This window comes from Camelus bactrianus, chromosome 5, assembly GCF_048773025.1.
Source record: "Camelus bactrianus isolate YW-2024 breed Bactrian camel chromosome 5, ASM4877302v1, whole genome shotgun sequence".
In the NCBI taxonomy this organism is placed as follows: domain Eukaryota; kingdom Metazoa; phylum Chordata; class Mammalia; order Artiodactyla; family Camelidae; genus Camelus; species Camelus bactrianus.
Window position 1 is genome coordinate 98,508,115 of NC_133543.1, and position 23,022 is coordinate 98,531,136.

General features: G+C 41.3%; 1 protein-coding gene across 4 annotated transcripts in view; it reads left to right on the forward strand.

Annotated features, from left to right (window-relative positions):
* DIS3L2 (DIS3 like 3'-5' exoribonuclease 2) overlaps positions 1–23,022 on the forward strand; it is a 321,952-nt gene that overhangs the window by 216,116 nt on the left and 82,814 nt on the right. For all 4 annotated transcript variants that reach the window (XM_074364485.1, XM_074364486.1, XM_074364487.1 and 1 more), the window contains 2 exons: positions 4,729–4,841; positions 20,056–20,163. In XM_074364485.1, the coding sequence (XP_074220586.1) occupies positions 4,729–4,841; positions 20,056–20,163 (221 nt within the window). The remainder of the gene's footprint in view (positions 1–4,728; positions 4,842–20,055; positions 20,164–23,022) is intronic.

The following is a 23,022-nucleotide window of genomic DNA, read 5'->3' on the forward strand; positions in this document are numbered from 1 at the left end:
GCTTGATCTCTTGAGAGTGGATGAGACAGTCCAGGCTGAAAGAGTGGAATTGGAAGCGCAGACAGCCGTGATGAGCTTGAAAGCACGCCAACATGTAAGGGACAAGGAGAGGCAGAGGAGCCTGAGAAGGGGCAGCGACAGAGTCAGACACCCAGAGTGGGGCCTGGAGCCATAGGAATGGTGTCTCACAGAGGGAGAAGTCACCAGGCCTCAGATGCCCTATAAGGGCAGGCCAAGACAGTCCTAAAAATGTTTGAACACTAGAGACCTGGACAAAAGCAATTATTTTTTGCTTTTGCTAAATGAGGTACATTTAGCAACATTGTTCCCCTATATGCTGGATTAAAAGGAGCATCCTCCTGGGTCATGAGGTGCCTCTGTCACCACTGTCCAGTCTCAGCAGAGGGTAAAAGTGAACTCAAGTGACCTAAGTCTGGAAGGCTCTGGTCTCACTCCTGGTAAAGGAAGCCTGACGCATTCCCACCTGTGGCAGGCATAGCCCTTTCAGTCGCTTAGGACAGTCAGTCTGCCACTAGCTAATGATGCCTAGACACTAGGATTTAAAAAGGAATTACTAAATCTTAAGGGCTTAAAATTAAATACAACTGGAGTTGACAGCTTAGTGGTTGTTCTGTAATCAGTCCTTGTTACGAGTGGCTAAAAAGATAGGCAGTGGGAACAGGGATGTAGCTGTGAGCAGGGCTGGGAAAAGTCTCTGACAGGACTTCTGAATCCATAGCCAAGAATGTGACTTCTATTGACTCATAAGAGGTAGGGAGGGACTTTTCAGCTGTGACCCACTGAGCTGAAAAATTGAGTTGTGTCATCTTGTCCTGGAGTTACTGTGACAGTGGTGGAGGGCAGGGGATGATAATAAAAGGAACAAAAGCTCCGAATCCGACCTGGTTTTGCATCCAGAGTTCCTTGCGTACTAGCCAGGTAACCTTGGACGAGTGACATGGAACTTTTCTGAGCCTCAGCTGATTCATCTGTGAAACACGATTTATACAGCTATTGTCAAAGCTATTTTCATGTGTGTGGAGCCCCTGGCGCAAAAGAGACAGTAAATAAGTGGTCACTGCTGCTCTCCTTGTTATCATTTTTATGATCATCATTGTCAACATTACGTTCATGGAGTTTTTATAGAGTACAAAGCACTTTCACATGTTCTTACTGAAGTAAAAACAGATTTCAGCTCAACTTGCTCCCAGAGTGAGGTTTTGCAGCCTTCCTCTGTCATAGCACTAGTAATATCACATTGTCACCACAGCGGACTATCTGCCAACCTCATCAGACTGTGAGCACCTTAAACAGAGGGCTCGCCTCTTTTGGCTGCCCAGAGCTGGAATAAACTAGTGGCTCCCTTTCCATGTATCTCAGATCCGTGTAAGGAAACACTTTCTTGGGACCAGAGCTCTTCAGAAGTAGAGCTGGTGGCTTCAAGATGCTAGCTCCCCACCCTTGAGGATGTGTCAGGGGCCACCTGGCAGGGATGCTGTTGGGATGTGGCTGAACTGACTGGGAGGCTGGCTTAGAAAAGATGATTCTTAAGCCCTGCTATATGTTCTTATTAGTGTTTTAATTGGATGAATCCATTCTGGTGTCCACTCGAGCATTTGCATCTGTTTAAGTTTGCGGGCCCTGTGCAGACGTGGCTGGCCTTGGGGACTCTTCTTCCTCCATTTGCACAGCTCCTCAAAACTCACAGGACTCACCTCAGACTTAGTAAATAAAAAATTTTTAATACAAAAAATATTTTCAAGAATACTTTTATATGGGAGACAGTACTTTTTCAAACATCAAATTGGTCCTAGATGTTTTGGCAGCGTATACTACATAACCTTTTGGATCTATATTTTCTCTTTCATAGAATAAAAACTTCAGTGCCTCTACCTCAAGAGTTCTGCAAGTTCACATTATGTAAATATATGAAATAAAATATTTACTTAGGGTTTCCATAAAAAAGGTCCAAAAGAGAGAATAAGAAAGCTTCTCTTCCTTGGTTTTAGAGGCTCTGCTGGGAATTCTGAGTGAAATTTAAGCCTTTCAAATATGTTTTGATTGGCCCCCTTTGTGTTTTATCTCCTGTAATGAACTCTTTGTCAGTTTGTCAATTTTGACTCAGGACAGAAAGTTCATGTGTAGTAACAACACACAGACTGATTTTTAAATTATGGTTTATTTCATGATGTAATAATCCTCTCTCTTTTCCTTTAGTCAATATTTACCTGTTAGGCCAATACATTATAATTCTAACTTCAAAAGGAGGCACTTTATTTTACCTTCTCCAAGTGTTGGTTTTAGATACTTGTAACACTGAAACTGGGAGTTGAACTGTCTGAGACTCTTGGCCACATTCTCGTAAGGCTGAGTTCCTCGATCATCGTGGGGCTGGTTTCCCTGCTCCCAGTGACCCAGCCGCACAGCTGCGTGGCTCACAGAGTGAGGCAGCTGAACTTTGAGCCATGCTGGTTTTCCTCAGCCTTCCAGACAGCCTCTCCTCTGTGGGAAATAGATCTGTTGTATTATCCCATAGCAGCCAGGATTTCTTAGATGGACTTGAGTTTTCCTTAATGTATTCATGTTACAGGACTGGATGGAAAAACCCAGTGACTTCCCTGTAGGAGGGTGGTCTCTGAGTGTGAGACAAATGAGAATGGGGAATCTGAAATTCTTTTCTTTCCCTGAACCTCTTATTTTAACTCCAAGTTTAAACATTTTTCCAGTTTAAAAACCAAGGAAAGAATCATCCCCCAGTGAAGAAGAAAAAGGAGAACAATAAATAGCTGCAAATTTTACAAGTAAAATGTGAGATACCTTAAGACTGATTATCCAGGTAACCAGAGGATAAAGTGGTGATGTGTTAGTAAACTCCTCTGAGTCAACTTGGGTTTCAGTCAGGATTCCTTCAGTGAGTCATAACTGAAAGGAAATTGATTGCCTCATGAGCTGCCAAGACCACAGGTAGGCTAGTTTCTAGTTCAGCTGAATCCTGGAGTTCAAATGAGGTCATCATGATTCTCCCTTTGTTTCTTAGACCTATTATTTTCTGTACTGGCATCATTATGTGGCAGAGATGTTTCCTGGGAAGCTCCAGACTTATTGTCCAGAGTCCTGGGAGAGAGACCCCCTTTTCTGAAGTCCATATCAATCCCTGGAAACAGGCTCAGAATAAATCTACTTGGGTCACATGCCTCTGCCTAGACCAGTCACTGTGAGCAGGAACAAGGTACAGTGGCATCCCATCAGGCATATATTTAAATTATAAGCAAGTTCACCTTTGGGCTTGTATCATCACTGTTCTTCTGTCTGCCCATGATGCTTGCTGTCTTCAAATTATGTGCTTGTTTTACATGTGTACTGTTCTTCATATTCGATCCATTTTGTGCATTTTTGTGTATATATCTTTGTGTGTATTTGTGTGTTAATCACATATACTACATTTGATAGATGATTTAGGGGATGTTCAAGAGTAAATCTTAAATTTATAACCTAACCAGCCCCCCAAGCCTACTTTAGGTGCAATTCCACCAGCCTGAGTCATCTGACCATCTCTTTGGCAGGAGTGATAGAGAAGGCAGGGCCTGTTGAAAAAACAAGTCCACCAGGAAAGGAAAGGGCAATTCTAAAAGGGAAAAAAGTAGGTCTTTTACCAGAATGGGAAAGGCTACAGGCAAACAAACCAATTGTTGATACATTCACTTATTGAGTGCCTGCGGTGTGTCAGGCATTCTTCTAGGCACTGGCCTCCAACATTGGACTTGACACAAAAGGCTCTGCCTTCCTGGAGCCTGCACTGTAGGGAAAGGTGAACACGTGAGCTGGTAAAGATGTGCTGTGATAACTGATGGTGATGGCAGCCTTGAGGAAAAGACCATGATAAGCATCTTCAGTAATGGATTAGCTGCTTTAACAGTACAAGTGGAGGAAACAGGGGGCAGAGAATCTCTTCTTGTTCTGGGTTTCTCTTCAACTGGCCCTTATAAGGTAAGAAAGATTTTGATAGGCAGACCATGTTGTGATTATTATCCCACGTGTAAGAAAAAGCATAAGCCAAGCAAGCATCTGAATGGGATGAGGTAAGATATATTCTGGGAACGGAAAGGTTTCCCATGACAACCGCATAGAGAGCATGTGGAGATGGGCCGTAAGTCTAGCCAGGTAGACTGGGGTGAGACCATGCAAGGGCATGAATAGCAGCCTAAGGAGTGACATCACCAGATCCATGATTAAGATGATTATTAGCAACAGTGTGGAGGCCAGGTAAGAGGGGCTGGAATCAAGGTAGGAAGGCCAGCCGTGAGGCTGAATAAAGGCTGTGGCCAGAACAGACAGGAAGGGCAGAGCTTTCAGAGGCAAGAATCTGCAGGATACAGGGATTAATCCCCTCTAGTGAGCTGAAAGGATTTGTTCATCATCCAAGTCTTCTTTTGCAAGTCTGCTGATGTTTACTCAAAGACAGAAGCCTTTAGAAATGGGAAACATCTTGTAAAAATGGTTAATATTGTTAATTCGGGATAAAAATCTCAACACCAGTTGGTATATGATGAAAAAAGTAACAAAAATGAACACTCAGCGGATAGATGGAGCGCTCAGCAAGACCGAAAATGGCAGCCTGTACTCCGCCCTGTGGCCTCTGGGAGTGACATGCATTCTCGGGATGGAGTCCCAGGAGGGATTGCCCTTGCCTTCCATGCCAGGCTGATCAGCCTTCTTGTGTATTTACAGGCAATTTTGAAGTGGGAGTTCACATCGCTGACGTCAGTTACTTTGTTCCTGAGGGATCCAATTTGGATAAAGTGGCTGCTGAGAGAGCTACAAGTGTCTACTTGGTTCAGAAGGTAAATGTCTCCAATTTCTTGGACTCAAAAACGTGCTTCTGTTTAGTCATCTTCCTTTGTTTATTTCTCTTTAAAAAATTATGAGGAATAGCAATCTTGTCAGAACATCTTTTCTCACGTCTAATATGATCTTTAAAAAAAGATTTTCCCTGGGAGAGTGTTTGCCCTCTGTTGTTGTGTTTTCCTGTTAGGCCTTTGTATGTTTAAGACAAACCAAACCGAAGCGTTCCCAAGGCAAGACGCAGGTACTCATCTCAGGCCCTCGGACCAGCCCTAAGTAACTCAGACAAGTGGTCAGATTCAAGAGGAAATGAGGAACTTTCAAACTGTTGTTGCAGAGCGAGGTTCAGCAAATTCAGCCTGTACCAGTCACCATTTTTATAAAGTTTTGTTATAATACAGTCACCCATTCATTCATGTGTTGTCTAAGGTGCTGACACAGTGCTCTAGGAGAATGGAATGAAAATGTACTAGTGGCCTTTTAAGAAAACGTTTCAACCACTGTTGTAAGGGTGCAGGCTAATCTGCTCTCATAACCAGTGTACCGCTCTGGTGGGCGTGTTGGTAATGCAGTTTTGCATGTATGGGGGCAGAGGGGATATGGGAAATCTCTAACTTCTGCTCAGTTTTACTGCAAACCTAAAACTGCTCTGAAAAAATAGTCTGTTTTTTAAAAAAAAAAATGTTGAGAAGTGGGAGAGGAAGGGGCTCCTCTAGGACTTAATTATAGCCATGTCCTTCAGGGGCTGGAGATCCTGTTACCTGTGGCCCAACTTTAGCTCCCCCTGTCTTGCTCAGGCAGCCATTAACAACCCATGGTGGAGGGTGTCCTGTATGGAGCTGTCTACTCCCTCTCCAGAGGGTGCTCGCACAGATGTGTGTTGTCCCAAACAGAAGCCAGAGCTGTCGTCTGTTAATCCAGTGGAGGCCCTCCCTAGGGAAACCTAGCACTTCCTCTCCCCTGCCCCATAACAGTACTTTCGGGACCATTACAACCTAGAACATGTAATCAAAATCCTAGAGCTCTACCTGCTCCAGGAGAATTGGACATCTGGTCTCTTCAGGGCTTCAGCTTTGACTTACCAACACTTGTTGGACGGCCTGAGGCTGGGAGCCTGAGTATCTTCTAGCTTGTGACACCTGGGAATGTCACAACTAGTTGGCGTTGCTTTACTAGGAAGGATGTGAGAAAGACAGAGAACCCAACTCTCATCTCAACAATCTGTGCAATTCACCAGGATGGCTAAAATAAAGACAGATAATACCAAGTATCCACAAGGATGTGGAGTAGTGGAAACTCTCACTGCTGCAGGAAAGGCAAATTGCTACAACCACTTTGAAAAACTGTTTGACAGTGTTATGGACTGAATGTTTGTGTCCTCTCCTCCCCCTTGCCAAATTCATATGTTGAAATCCTAATATGATGATCTTAGGAGGGGGGACCTTTCAGAGGTTATTAGATCATAAGGATGGAGCCCACATGAAGGAGATTAGTGCCCTTACAAAAGAGACCCTAGAGAGCACTCTCATTACCATGTGAGGTCACTACAGGAAGGCACCATCTATGGACTAGGAAACGGACCCTTACTCGACACACAGTCTGCTGTCACCTTGATCTTGGATTTCCTAGCCTCCAGAATAATGAGTAATAAGTGCATGTTGTTATAAGTCACTCAGTCTATGGTATTTTTGTCATAGCAGTAATAAGACAGGCAGTATCTTTTAAAGTTAAATGTGTATACATACCTTCTGGCCCAGCAATTCTACTTCTAAGTATATACCTAACAGAAGTGGGTACATGTGTTACAAAAAGAATGTGTAAGAATGTTCATTGCAACACTATTCAAAATAGCCAAAAAAGCTAGAAATTATCCATTACCCTCAATTGTAGAATGAACTAATGATTTGTCGTATAGTCACACAGTGGGATGCTATACAGCAAGGAGAATGAACGGATGACAGCTCCACTCACAAACATAATGGTGAAAGAAACCAGACACAAGAGTACACACTGTATGAGTCCATTTATATAAAGTTCAAAAACAAGCCAAGATAGAAGTCAGAATAGTGGTTATCCTTGAGAGAAAAGGGCCTGAGTAGTTATTGAACTTTAATGATCCTTGATCTGGGCACTGATTACATGAGTGCTCAGTTTGTGAAAAAGCATCAGGCTTTTTCTTTATGATGTGCACTTGTGTATGTGTGTGTGTGTGTATGTGTGTGTGTCTATATGATACTTAAATAAAAACACATGTTTTTATTTTGAAGCTTTTTGGGGGTGACTTGCATTCCACTCTGGCCCCTTTTAGTATATATACCCAGCCTACTCAGGCAAAGGAACCACATCAAAATCCAGGTACCTCACTCACTGCTTGGCTTTCCTGAGAACACAGCTCTGTTATTTGTACGTTGACTACACTTAATATAACCTCAGGTTGAGACATTTCATCCACACCTCCTGCCTGAAAATACAGGTGGCCAAACCCAGCCTTTGTCTGGCCCAAGACCTCTTAGGGAAAGAAGATGAGACTTTAAAATCCCTTTTATCTACAAAAACTGTAATGTTATGATGGAAAGAGAAATTGTAGTAGCAATCTCTTAAACCTTAAAGGCCACATGAAGAAAATAAAATGTTCTCCCCATACAGAAAAGTTTAACTCTGCCCTTCAGATTTGAATATTTAGGAATTTTAGACGCAGCTAGAAGTTCTTTTTAGCAGGTGGCTTTCTCTTATCTAGCTGCTGCATTCTTCTTTTATAGCCAGGAATTAGGTTTCAGAATCAAAAAATGAAAAAATAAAATTGGATTAAATAACTAAGCAGATTTCCTTTTCTCTTCTCTTTACTCTAGTTTCATGATTGTCACAGTTCTAGGATTTCTCTTTGGGACTGTAGAGTTGGGGCTCTTCTCTTAAGCTCTGAAAGTGGGGAGCTGGATGGAGGAAGGGCCCACGTGCCTCCGAGTGGCTCCAGGCTCCGGCTGCCCAGCACTGCCCCCAGCTTGGCAGGAGTGAGTGGCGCCGGCCCACAACCTTGGACAGCAGCAGCTGTGCATTCTGATTCCTTTGAACCACTGCTCTGACCTTTCTTCCTACTCATTTTTGTTTCTTAAAGGACTGTGTCCAGGAACTTTCCTGCTGTTTCCACTTTACTTTGCCTATAAAGATCTTCTTAAAAGCTGGATGAGCTGCTTTCCCCCTCCTCCAGATTCTCTCTTTCTCATTTAGCAGAACCATTTCTCCCAATGTCATCAGATGGGGGAAGGAGTGTGTGTGTTGGGGGGTGGGGGTGCCAGTTGATTTCCCACCTATGGGGAATGTAGCACTGGTTTCTTTTCATTCAGTGTTACTGACTTACAAGGAACTGATGTCATAGTTACAGTTTAAGCTTGATTTGGGAAATTAGCCCATAGATTAGGAGAGTGTACAGTGAAACAGATGTTGCCTCCAAATACCATGTTACTGTCCAGATATCATCCCACTGTCTTTTAAAATGAAGTTCTTTTTGTTGGGGTTCTACTCACACTAGTAAGATTTGGTTACTTGTGTTAACAATAGGGCGCACTCGGGAAGAAAGATAAATTTATATATTGTCCACTTAAATCCTGTGAAAAAACATTTTCTTTTTAACAAAAGATAGGTCTCTATTAGGGTAAAGGACAACTGTCTGCCTGAACTTAGGCCTGTCCTTCTTAGAGGACATGACATCCATCTAGTTAATGTGTCCTAGCTATCTTCTCTGAGAGGGAAATACATTGTAATTGAAAAATGTAAGGTAATTTTTAAAAAATAAGTGAATGAGTTTTAAAAGTAAAAGAAAACCTAAACAGTTGAAACCTAAACCTAAATATTCTGCCTTTTGGCCCAAGCGCTCATGTTATTTTAGGTGTGAAACAGCTCAAATGAAAGTGCGCCCATAAATCTCTACGATATTTTATTGGTACTGCTTTATAATAGACATCAAAGATTGGGATTGGAAGCCTGTCTTAAAGTGGAGTCCAAAGAATTTTAAGATGTTCCTTTATGACCCCAGCAGGTTGTCAGAGTGTTGCTGTTTCGTTAATGTCAAACTGTGTAACAAAGAGTTGATCAAATTCGGAATTCATGGAAGTGTTGATATGAAAAAGAAAACTCTTTAAACAGAGATGTTGGCTGGCAAATGAACTATCTCTTTCCTTTAAGTTGTTTCAGCATGTGAGTGGGGAGCTAGCTGAGTGTACCTTATTGTTAAAACCTACGAATCCTCAGACAACAGGAGAAAAACTCACCAAGTTCTCAGGCTCTGACATCCAGTGGGCACTGAAGGTGTAAGGGAGCTTTGGGCGCCAGCAAAGGCTGAGCTGCAAGGAGCAGAAGAAGCCCCCACAGCCCCTCCTGGTACTAGAGAGCCCCCAGTGGGTTGCTGTCTGGTCTCCTTGAGCTGATGTCGCTGCTAGACTCTCCTGTTCCTTTTTGCTTAGATGATTGATTCTTCCCCTCTGTGGCCCTTTCCGTTGGTCACAGGGCTGTCCTGGCTAACCCGTTGCTGAACTTGGCCAGCCTGCCCGCTGTGGCTTTAGCAGATGTTTCTGCTCTCAGAGGCTAATATGAGATTTTATAGTCTTGTTGGTACCCTCACCCAGCTGCCTTGGGCAGTTTACCTACATAATCAATTTCTCTCAGCTCTCCTAAGCTCTAGTCCAGAATGTTTAGAAAGTCAGTGTCCTATCATCAGTGTCCTTCTTTTCCGTGACCAGCTTTTAAGCTCTGCCCTGACCCAGCTTTGATTCTGGCCCTGAAACATGCGTAAGAAGACTTAGCACCCTTTAAGCCCATTTCCTTTTCTGCTGCCTAAAGTGCTAACAGTCTTTATCCAGTTAGCATTTACTGAGCACCAGCTGTGTGTCAGGTGCCAGATCTATAAAGATGAGAGAGATGCTGATGCCCTGGGGAAGTCAGAGGAGGCGGGGGTAACAAACAATTACAATACATTGGGCTGCCTCTTTGGTTACAGAAGCACTCCCAAAGGGATGAAGTATAAGAGGAGAGTGAAGCTGTACCTGTCTGGACTGACAGTAGGAGAGGAGCTTCTGCAAGAGCCAAGAAGTCTTCCTAAAGCAGTTGATTTTTGAGCGATGTTTCAAATTTTGAGTAGAAAATTTCTAGGTAGACAAATATGGATGGAGAGGACATTCCAGGCAGAGGCTAGAAAAAGCATGGAACATTCAAGGAACAGTATACAGTTTGGAATTGCCAGGGTGTAAGTTGCAGGGGGAGCCAAGGGACAAAGTTACAAAGGGAGGCCTGGGATGGCAGGCTAAGGGGCTTGGATTTCATCTTGAGGTCAAGTAGGGAAGCGACATAGTCTCCTTTGACAAAGATAGAAAATCACCTTAGCAACTGTGTGGTTGGAGAATGGTGAGGCCAAAGGTAGGAAAATTATTATCAGTACCAGGGCCCTTTCCCTGAGCCATGGCCATTTGAGGCTTTGAGTAACTACCCCAAAAGACAGGGATCTTTGCTCACAGAATCTTAGGAGAGTTGACCAACGTGGTGGTGTCCATCTGGACCCCAGGTGAGCTAGAGCAATAGATGTCTTCTGCCTGGTGCCAGAATGGACATCCTGAACAAGGAGCATCACACATTTGCCCCCAGAATGCATCCCCTCCCAGTCTAGCAATCCATGTCACATGACAAAGAACAGGGATGAGCAAATGGGGGAAGTTAGCTTCCCACTGTTGTCTTTGCTGTCACCTTCCAGATGGGATCTGAAGGCCCTCTGCCAGCTTCCCCTTGAGACTTCTTGACCACTGAACATGGAGGGTCTAGGCTGTACTGAAGACCTCTTGGCCCTACTGAAGATGTTTGGGACTTCCCTCATTAGCAGGACAAGCAAAAAGCCAAATTACCAAATTCAGCTCATCAACTATTGGGGAAGATAAAGGCAATGTGTCCTAATATAAATGGGATTGCAGATTATCACTGGGTGGAATTCAGTAAGAAGATGCAAGAGTCTGGAGAGTAATAAGGAAATTTTATCCAGAATAATTTCCACTCTAGAACTCTGCTGCTGGCTTAGGAGATTATCGAACAGTGGAAGAGGGAGAGGAAAAAACTCATTTGAGAGAGATCTAGAAGGTGAAACCTACGGGACTCAGGAACTGATTGGGTGTAGCAGAGAGAGGAGAATAAAGGAATCAAGAGATAACACCCAGTATTGTTCTGTGGGGTACGTGTGCGGGGGGGGGGGTGTGTGTATGGTGGTGATTTTGTTTTTGCTTGCTTACTTAACAAAGACAGAGTGCTGTTCTTAGAGATAGAAAAGGTAGACATAGCCAGTGTGGGGAGGAAAACGCTGGACTTTGTCTTCTGCCTGCAAAGCTTGAAGTATGCATGGGACATCCAAACCAAGGTGCCCAGATGGCAGTATAACAGAGGGATCTAGAATTACAAGGACAGGCAGGGCTAAAAGTGCAGGTGTAGACAGACCCATGTATCAGTGGTGGTACAGTCCCAGGAGTGGAGGACATCCCTGGGGACAATGTGCAGTGAGAAGAAAGGAGAGCCAAGTGCAGAGGGCATCTGAGGAGCCAGCTGAGGGAGGGACCCCAGTAAGGACCAGCACAGAGGAGGGTCTGGGAGCGCCCACTAGTTCTGCGTGTTCAAAACCTGCCTGCACCTTTATAGTGTGTAATCTTTTACACAGAAAAAAGACGAAAGTTCTCTTCCAGCATGCTAACATTGTTTATTCTAAGGCATGGGGCCTCAAAGTCTTTACATGTTCATGTTTTAATTTGTTATCTAAAATTTCTACAATGAACATGTAATTTTTGTAATTTTAAAATGTCACGTTGGGTTGAAAAGTGAAAGGAAGATGAGGAAGAAAGTAGGAAGCATACACTATTGTGAGAGCCACGTGTGAGAGGGGAAGAGGAGATCTGGACTGGGGAGGGGAGGGTGCGTTGTTCATAAGACAGCAGACTGACCTTGTAGTTGTGTCTACAGGAAAGATAAAGACCAGCAGAGCAGGTAGCTAACTGAGAAGTGCTTTGGCAGGGAGGGAGTGGATCAAAAGCACAGGCAGAAGGCCCGGCTTTGGATGGGAGGACACGTGCATATCAGGGGACTGAGCACACGTGTAAAGTTAGCAGAGACATGGTTGGGAGAAACAGCTGAAGGAAAGGGCTGGAAGGAAGCTTGGGTGGGGTTGAGTCTGATATTTCTCAGTTTTTTCTGAGAAGAGTTGAAGTTTTCTGCTGAGAATGAGGAAGGAGGCAGTTGGGTAGGAAGTTTGAAGAGAGTAATAAAGTTTTGGAATAGAGTCTGAAGTTCACATAGAAAGAAACTAACCAAAGATGGGTGAAGGGACTGCCGGCCTCCACTGTCTGCTTTAGTGACACATCTCCACAAAGTCTGGTGGTTTTCTCCATCGCCGCACAGCCATGAGTTGCAAAAGCAGGAAAGACAGATTGTAAGAGTGATTGTGGAGTCTGTAGAGTTGGGACAGTGAAAGTGAGCGAGTTTGAGAACTTCAAAGGAACTATCCATGAGGTCCACACCAAGTAGTGAAGCTAATGAGGGCAAGACAGGGCACAACTGGGGAGAACTCTCCAGGGAGTGGGGGATGCAAAAGCGTTCACACGGTGCTGGTGACAGCCAGCAGTTTCTCAGCTGCTGCTGAGACCTGGCTTCTCTCTTCCAGTTACACATTGTGTTCTGTACTTATGACTCCTGCCTCGAGAGTGGCTGCCTGTCTCTGTGGCCCCTGTCCCATGGGAATCTCTGCTGTGCTACGGACTTGACGCATATGCCGTGAGTCATGGGGTACATTCTCAGTGACACCGGCAGAAATCAGGCCCAATTTATGAGAGGCCCTGCATGCCAAACCACAGATGTACCTGTAACATCTTTATTCCTATTCCTTTGAAAGACAGAGAAATAAACGTTTCTTTACAAAACTATATGGACATAAAGTTTATCTTTATGCTTTATGTACTGTTTTCTCAGAATCCTGCCCCAAGATCTAGTGAAAGTTTATTAAAAGGAAAGCTCTTTAAAAATTAGGCATAATTATACTACCCCCAAAGTTTTAATGTTTAGCTTTTTCATAAGCCCATAGATTCTTTGACATCCTACCCTTGCAGTGTGAATATTAAAATGTTTTCTTCTGTGTAAGATACAGGATACCAAGCAATGTTTATAATCCAAGCAGCCACTGAGTGTGCCAATCATTTTTAGGAGAGAATAGCCAAAACAGTTTATTTTATCCTTAAAATACTAGCTGCCTATGAAATTCTTATGTAAAAATGTTTAAATAGAAGTCTACCATATATTTCATAAAATGCTTTATGTGATGTAGTAAGCAATAAACACAGAAAAAGATAGGTGGTTTGTTTTCTGGGTAAAAGTCAGCCATTCATTTGTAAACTTGAAGTGTCTGCTGTGGGTCAGGTGCTGTATAGAGAGATGGAAATAATGCTCATTTCCTGAAGATTCCATGGTCTCGTGGAGAGGAGAGACACATAAAAAAGCAATTAGGATCACCTCACACCAGTCAGAATGGCCATCATTAAAAAGTCCACAAACGATAAATGCTGAAGAGGGTGTGGAGAAAAAGGAACCCTCCTACACTATTGGGAATGTAAATTGGTGCAGCCACTGTGGAGGATAGTATGGAAACGCCTCAAAAAACTAAAAATAGACTTACCGTATGATCCCCACTACTGTGCATATATCTGGAGGAAAATGTAATTCAAAAAGACACATGCACCCCAGTGTTCATAGCAGCACTATTTACAACAGCCAAGACATGGAAACAACCCAAGTGTCCATTGACAGATGACTGGATTGAAAAAATGTGGTGTATATATATACAATGGAATACTACTCAGCCATAAAAATAATAAAATAATGCCATTTGCAGCAATGTGGAAGGACCTAGAGATTGTCATTCCAAGTGAAGTAAGTCAGAAAGAGAAAGAGAAATAATGTATGACATTGCTTGTATGTGGAATCTTAAAAAAAAAAAAGTACACAAATGAACTCATCTACAAAACAGAAACAGACTCACAGACATAGAGAACAAACTTATGGTTACCAGGGGGTAAAGTGGGTGGGAAGAGAGAAATTGGAAATTCAAAAATTGCACCTCTTGGGGAGTGATGGAAATGTTAATTGTCTTGATTGTGGTGGTGGTTTCATGGGTGTACACATCTGTCAGAATTCATTAAGTTGTACATCTGAAATATGTGTAGTTTACTGTACAGGAACCATATCACAATAAAAGTGTTTTTTAAAAAAGAAGTAATTAGGATGAGTGTAAGAGTTACAGAAGTGTCCTGAAAGAGCAGGGAAAATGCAGTGACTGTCTGGGACTGACCCGAGTTCTTTTTGAAAGAACAAGGGTGGGTGAGAAGAAGTACACAAAACACAGTGCACATACCCCACCTGGGGGCATCTGGATAAGCAGTTTAGAGATGCTGATGAGCTGAATCTTAAAGGATGTGCGAAAGTTGGCCTGATGCAAACATCCAGAAAGGTGCTCCAGAAAGAGGAACAATGTATGCAAGAGCTTGTGCAGTGAACAGGCCTGTGTGGCTCTGGTTACCTGCGGGAGGGGAGCACCAGGGCAAAGGCTGAAGGGGAAGGCTGAGCCAGGGACCAAAGGACCTGATGGACCGTGAGATGGCCAGTGAGCTGACTTTTATTGAGCATCTTCAATATTGTTTTACTAATAAGAAAACCAAGACCCAGAGAATTATACTAGCTTCCCCCAAATTGCACAGTAAGTGGTGGGTCCAGGATCAGACCCCCAAGTTTGTCTGGCTTCAAAACCTTGCTCTTTTTCCCACATTGTGCTGCTGATGAGTTTGGGCTTCACTTTATTGGTTAATGGTCTTTAGACTTTTTGTTTTTTCAGTGGCAAAGACCTTTTTACAAATAAAATCTTAACCCCAAACTCCAATATGTAAAAACAGATCAGATTGTATTTCATTAGCATAAATTTCTTCTATATTTAAATATATAACCATTGTGAGATCAAGTAATGAAATCAGTGACTTTCTTTTTAATAGCTCTTTTATTTTGTAATAAATTTATAGGCAAGTTGCAAAGAATGTACAAAGACGTCCTGTATACCCCACACCCAGCTCCCCCCTTGCTAACATCTTACATTACATGGTACATTTGTCATAACTAAGAAGTTGACATTGGAACATTGCTATTAACTAAATCCATACTTTATTTGGATTTCGCCAGTTTTTCCACCAATTATCTTTCTGTTCCAAGGTCTAGGCCAGGCTACCACATTGCATTTAGTTGCAATAACTTTTTTTTCACAAACACTAAAACATAAAGTTAGGAATTATGTTACATTCTCAGATGCTCAGCCTTATGATTGAAAATAAGATACTGCCTTGAACACTTCGAAGAAATACTATCTGTGAAAAAAAAAAAAAAGAGGTATTAAGCCCTGGACTAGAAGCATGCAGAGTGAGCAGCCTGCTACCAAATGCAGCTGGTATAATTATCTGGTAGTGCAGCCCAGAGAAGAATCCAACAATGCATACCCAACAAACTTGATTTATTCTGTCTGACTCAGCTTGGGCTGTCATACAATATACCATAGACTGGGAGCTTAAACAACAAAAAAAATTTTTTTCTAGTTCTGAGGCTAGAAGTCCCAGATGAAGGTGCTGGCCAATTCAGTTCCTAGTGAGGACTGTCTTCCTGGCTTGTACAGGGCTGTGTCCTCACATGGCCTTTTTTCGGTGTGTGTGCAGGACAAGGAGAGGGGGTAGTTATCCTTCTTTATCAGAGCAAGGCCCCACCCTACTGACCTCATTTAACCTTAATTACCACTTAAAGACCCTACCTCCAAATACAGTCACATTGAGGGTTAGGGCTTCAGTGTAGGAATTGTGGGGGGACACAGTTCAGTCTAATCCCAAGGCTGAAATTATATAAAATCTTTACAGTTCAATCATGAGACAGTATGGTATTGAAAATGTCTCCATTTTTACAATATGTTTATGTGAGTAAAGATGTATTATTTCGTCAAACGCTTGATACATGCAAGCAAATGTTAAATATTTAGATCACATTTGAATACTCCTTAAATAAGTTAACGAAGAAAATAGAGCGTCATCTGAAAAGATGATACAAAAGCAATGGCAAGAAAAATTTTTCAAGAGTATGTGCCATACTGAAGCATTATGATGTACACCAACCAGAAACTGACACATTGTAAACTGACTGTACTTCAATTTAAAAAAAAAAAGGAGTGGTTGTCTTATAAAAGCTGTTATCAGACATTTTCAGGTGGTCACTAAGTTTTACATAAAAAAGATACTGCATCCTTCAGAGTAATTACAAGTAATGCCATGTAATTATTAACTATTTGTTACTGGTGTGAGCCATGAGTTCTAGAATTTACTTTTCCATACCAAAGGTTATTTACTGTGCTAAAGCCAAGCGCAAGTATAGATACCGCACACAGTAAGAAACCACTGGGGTTTGTTTAGCTTTTGCTGATGAAGAAACTTAACTAGCCAACTACCTCAACGAGTGCATAGTTGCTGCTTTATTATTACTACTCAGTTACTTAGCACAGGGTTACAGTGCTACCCACGCTTAACACTGCCAGTCAAGGAGGTCCACAGTAAGTATGTGTTAAATAAATGCCTGTTAATGCTGCCGTTTATACTTTAGGAGGTGGGGTGGATGATGATGACATCAGTCAAGAAAAGTATAGGGGAAGGAACAGATTTAAAGGTAGGAGGGAGAGAGTCTGAAGGATCTTCAGGACATCAGGTAGAGCTACTCATTTTGTCTTTGGAATTTTAGAGAAAACAAATAACATTCTGGGATATCTGTAAGTCATCACTTGAAAGTAAGTTGAAGAGGATTTCTTTCTTTCTTTTTTTTTTAAATTAAAGAAGGTATACTACTGAATCAGTTTATTATGGGATAGAAAAATCAATAAAAGGAAGAAATAATTTAGGCTTAAAAAACTGTAAAATGAGTAACTAGCTCAGTGTTCATGTAGAGAACCAGGATTTAGATCCTTTTTCACCAGAACCTTTCGGTGATTTTTGTCGTTCAGTTTTATTGAGATGTAACTGACCTATGGAACTGTATATGTTCAAGATGTACAGCATAATGATTTGACTTATATTATGAAATGATTACAACAATACTTAGTAACCATCCATCATCTCTAATAGATACAGCGTTACAGAAAGAGAAAAAATATTTTTTCTTTGTGGTAAGAATTCTTAGGATTTACTTTCCTAACAACTTTCATATATAATGTACAGCAGTGTTAATTATATTTATCATGTTGTAGATTACATCCCTAGTATTTATTTATCTTATAACTGGAAGTTTGTACCTTTTGACTACCTTCACCAATTTCCCCCTTCTCCCCCATCAGTGATACTTTATTGGAGTAGTCAGTTAATGTTCCAGGATGTAATTTGGTCAGCTGTGGTATTTTCAATTACTGAGGCAGTGAGTCAGCAATTTTGCTTTGATGAAATCCTGTCACAAGTTTACACTCAGCCCTTGGGTTCTTTTATTTTCTATAGCTTTATTGAGGAATCATTGACAAATATAATTGTGTATTTTTAAAATGTACAATGTGGTGATTTAATATACATACACACTGTGAAATGATTGCCATGATCAGGATATTTAACACATCCGTGTGTCAGTGCTGAGAACACTTAAGATTTACTTCAGCAAATTTCAAGTATGCAGTACCCTGTTATTAACTGGAGTCACCATGCCATACTTTTTTTAAAATTTACTTTTACTGAGGTATAGTTGATTTACAATGTTGTGTTACTTTCAGATGTACAGCAAAGTGATTCAGTTATACAGATACATACATATATTCTTTTCCATTATAGTTTATTAAAAGATAATGAATATAGTTCCCTATGCTATAGAGTGTGTCCTTGTTGTCTATCTACTTTATATGTAGTAGTGTGTAAATATTAATCCCAAACTCCTAATTTATCCCTTTCCCCCTACATCTTCCCTCCCTCAAACCTTTCCCCTTTGGTAACCATAGTTTGTTTTCTATGTCTTTGAGTATATCTGGTTTATAAATAATTTCATTTGTATCATTTTTATAAGATTCCACATATAAGTGATATCATATGATATTTGTCTTTCTCTGTTATGACTTACTTCATTTGGTATGATAGTCTCTAGGTCCATCCATGTTGCTGCAAATGGCATTATTTCATTCTTTTTTATGGCTGAGTAATAGTCCATTGTGTGTGTGTGTGTGTGTGTGTGTGTGTGTGTGTGTGTGTGTGTGTGTGTGTATATATACATATATATATATACACGACATCTTTATCCATTCATCTGATGATGGACATTTACGTTGCTTCCATATCTTGGCAATCATAAATAGTACCAAGCTGTACTTTAGATCCTCAGAATTTATTAATCTTATAACTGAAAGTATGTAAAAGTATTTGACCTCTATCCTTCCATCTCCTTTTCCCCAGCCCCTGGCAGCCATCTTTCTACTCTCTGTTCTTATGAAATTGGCTTTTTATTTTTTTAAGATTCCACATATAAGTGACACATACAGTATTTCTGTTTTTCTGTCAGGCTTACTTCACTTAGCATGATGCCCTCCAGGTTCATCCATGTTGTCACAGTGGCAGAATTTTTTATGGCTAAATAATATTCCTCTGTGTGTGTATCACATTTTCTTTATTCATTCAACTCTCAACAGACACTTCAGTTGTTTCCATGTCTTGGCTATTGTGAATAATACTGCAGTTAACATAGAAGTACAGCCATCTCTTCAAAGTACCTATTCTGATTCCTTTGTATATATACCCAGAAATGGGACTGCTGGCTTATATGGTAGTTCTGTTTTTTAATTTTTTGAGGAACCTCAATAATGGCTGTACTGCTTTACATTTCATCTGATAATGTACAAGGGTTCCCTTTTCTCCACATCCTTGCCAACATTTGTTATCTCTTGTCTTTTTGACCATAGCCATCCTAACAGATGAGAAATGATGTAGAAATTAAGAAAATGGTCCTGGGAGGGTATAGGTCAGTGGTAGAGTACATGCTTAGCATGCGTGAGGTCCTAGGTTCAATCTCCAGTACCTCCATTTAAAAAAAAACAAACCTAATTACCTCCTCCCAAGATTAAAAAAATCGAAAAAGAAGAGAAAAAAGAAAACAGTCCCACTCACAGTAACATCAAAAACAATAAAATACTTGGGAATTTAACCAAGAAAGTGAAAGACCTATACAATGAAAACTTTTAAGACATTGGTGAAAAAAAATGATGAAGGCACAAATACATAGGAAAATATCCCGTGTCCTTGGTTTGGAAGAATTAATATTGTTAAAATGTCCATACCACCCAAAGTGATCTACAGATTCAATGTAATCCCTATCAAAATTCCAATAGCATTTTTCACAAAAATAGAAAAAAAAAAAACTCCTAAAATTCATATGGAACCACAAAAGACCCTGACTAGCCAAAGCAATCTTGAGACAGAAGAACAAAACTGGAGGCATCACATTTCTGATTTCAAACTGTAGTACAAAGCTATAATAATCAAAGCAATATGGTACCAGTGTAAAAACAAACACATAGACCAATGGAACAGAACAGACAGCCCAGAATTAAACCTACTTATATATGGTCAGCTAATCTTTGACAAGGATGCCAAGACTACACAATGGGGAAAGAATTGTCTTTTCAGTAAATGGTGTTGGGGAAACTGGATAACCACATGCAAAAGAATGAAACTGGACCCCTAACTTAAAACATACACAAAAATTAACTTGAAATTAATTAAAGACTTAAATGTAAGACATTGAGTTGTTAAGTGTGTACTTCAGCTGGAATAGTTATATCCAAAAGTACAAGTCATTCTTGAGTCTAGAGATTCAATTTTAGTGAATAGTAAAATGTTGTTATTTTTCATTGCTATAATATATTTTTTCCTCTGTTACCAGTTCTTCTTCCCTTTCCAGTTCCCATTTCCATTTGACCCTAAAGGCTCATGGAAAATCATAAGATTAGTGTGGTCTTTTTGCAGAATCTTTGAGGAGAAGAGCTTCCTCCATCTTCACCTTGCTCTGGAAGCTCAGGCTGTTCACCAAAACTCTGCCCTGTGGGCTGCTTCTAAGCCTCTGGTTAGTTCCTGCAGTTTGGAAAGGCGCTCATGGGCCTGTTCTCTGTTGCAGGTAGTCCCCATGTTGCCCAGGCTGCTGTGTGAGGAGCTGTGCAGCCTCAATCCCATGACAGACAAGCTGACCTTCTCCGTGATCTGGACGCTAACTCCAGAGGGCAAGGTAACAACTTACACATGGGTCCATTGCATTCAGTCAATCCCTGTCAAGCACCCACTGTGTTCCTGGCACTGGGCTGGAGCCCCATGGTGGTAGGATGAGGGCGGTAGAAGGGCAGTGCCTCAGAGAAGAGTATGTGAGAGCCCCTGCCTCTAAAGAGCTGTCCGTCCACTTAGAAGGTAAGACTGAGCCTCAGCAGTTCTCAGTGTTATCAGGTGAAGGAGGAAACTACAGGAACAAAGTCACATGGGGGAGGCCTAGTGCAGGAGAAAGGGTGGAAGTGAAGGTGAGTGTGGATCAGCATGGGCAGGAGGAGCAGCCTGGGCCATGGTTGGGAGAGCGGGCCATGGTTGGGAGATCAGGCCCTGTTTGAAGGAGGACATTTGGGGAAACAGGGGCAAGTTTGGAGAGGTGGGATGGACTCAAACCGTGGGGACCCTCAAAGTCCCCAGTCATGAGAAAGGTGGCATTTTAGAAAGATTAGTGCTGCATTATTGTGCCATTTGAAGATGAATTACATTTGCACAAGGTAGTGCTATAATCAAGGCACAAGGTGATATAACCGTGGACTGAGAACAGAGAGGAGAAGAATGCCAGCAGCTGTTCCTTAAATATAGGGAATAAATGAGACAGATGCAAGGTGACTCCCGAAAAGCTAGTCCCCTCCCCCAAAACAGAAACAACTCAAAACTTCCAAAAATAGGATAACAATTAGATAAGCTATGGTACCGACTCAGTGGAATGTTGTACAACTACTAAAGTTGTTACAAATACCAGGTAAGAACATGGGAAATGTTTATGCTGTAATATTAAATGGAAGTTAAAAAAAAGATATTTAATTATAAAGAGGTTCCAAATAAGGATGGAGGATCAAATACCCACATTCACTTTCATTCCCTCCCAAAACCTCACTAAAACAACAGTGAAGAGATTTTTTTTTTTTAAGACATAAACCCACAAGGACAAAGAGAATGGGAGAGGAGACAACAGCAACAAAGTTTTGGAAGCTGGGAAGCAGATGGATGAGTGGTAACTGACTTAGCAGTCCTAAGAAAGCTGGATCCTGAGCCAGCACAAGAGAAAGCCAAGAAACAACCCAGTTTACACAGCAGAACCCTAAAGAGATTCAGAAATGGACAGTTGCAGGTAACTCTGTAAAGTGAGGGAGAGGTGGATGAGGAGGAGACTAAGTGTATTAGTTGAAAGATTATTTTAAAAGATTGCCCCTTCCCAACTTAGTGAAGACCAGAAATTTACCCTCTGGACAGGATAAAGTAGAGGATGTCTGAACTAGGGGACACCAAGCACAGTTGTGGTAATGACCCCTGCAGAGAGGTTGAATGAATGCTGGCGTAGCAAATGTTAAGAGTCCCAGCTTTCTTTCCCCAGCCAACCTCAGAATTCTGGTAGCCAAGCCTATACCCTTGAGTCGGAAGATAGGAAAATCTTTCTCTGAGGAATCTGAGTGGGGAAAAAGCTTTAAAGATAATAACCTCAAGGATTTCCCAGCCAACAGCTCAGCTGTATTTCCGTACAGTAAACCTTGCAGACAGTAAGTTTCACCCACACAAGCAGAGCTTTTTAGGATTTCACTAAAAATCAACCTTTTAGTCTTTCACTTTCCTGTGTCAAAGAGATAACCAAGAGAAAAGCCTCTAATATGAAATAGAAAAACCAAAGCAAACAGAAAAGCAACTAGAACAAAACAGACAATACAAGGAAAAGAAACTATCTTTTATATCCTCAGAGAATTTCTTTTTAAAGAAAGTATCTATGTTGCAAGATCTAGATATTTTAAAAAAGAAACATCAGTGAGGGGGAGGAGTTCTTTCTAAAAATTAAATTGACAACATGAAATTAAAAACATGATGGAAGAATTGAAGACTCAAGTTTCAGATTATAAAATAAAGTTGAGGAATTGTCCCAGAATGAGCTAGAAAAGACAAGAAAAGTAGAGGACCAGTCCAAGATATCCAACATCTGTTCAGTGAACATTCAAGAGATAGAGAGCAGAGAAAAAGAAGAAGAAATGATCTACAAAATAATTTAGGGAAATGCCCTATTGCTGGAGGATGTGACTTTCCAGACTGAAAGAGGCCACTGCCCAGCACAGTAATGGAGATGCAAAATCACCAAGCTACAGCATCACAAAATCTCAGAACACTGAGGACAAAGGAAAGATCCTATAGGCTCTAAGAAGGAAAAAGAGTCACATACAGTCTATCAGAACTCAGAATGACTTAAGACTTCTTTTATAACCCTAGAAGCTAGATGATGGTGAAGCAAAAGCTCTCTAATTTCTGAAACACTGTGACTTCTATGCTAAAATACTATACCCAGCTAAGCTATCAATAAAATGTGAGAGTAGGAAAGGACATTTTCAGACATGCAAGGTCTCAAAAAAAAAAAAGTACCTCTCATATACCCTTTCTCGGGAAGCTACCAGAAGATGTATTTCACCAAAATGAAAGAGTAAATCAGAAGACATGCAATTCAAGAAACAAATAAACCAGTACAGTAAAGAAGTGAAAGAATCACCTAGATCACAAGTCAGCAAACTTACTGTAAAGGGCCGGATAGTAAGTCTTTTTGGCTTGGTAAGCCAATTGGTTTCAGTCACGATGACTCAACTCTGCTGTTGGAGCACAAAAAAGACAATAAACAATACATAAGTTATGAGCACAGCTGTGTCCCAGTAAAACTCACTTAAAAACAAGTATCAGGCTGTATTCGGCCCACAGGTCATGATTATTGACACCTGACCTAGATGATTGTGAAGAAAGATCCTAGGGTACTAGCTCTACGCAGATGCAGAAGACAGTGGGTTCAGAGGGATGGGTATAGCTCAGTGGTAGATTGCAT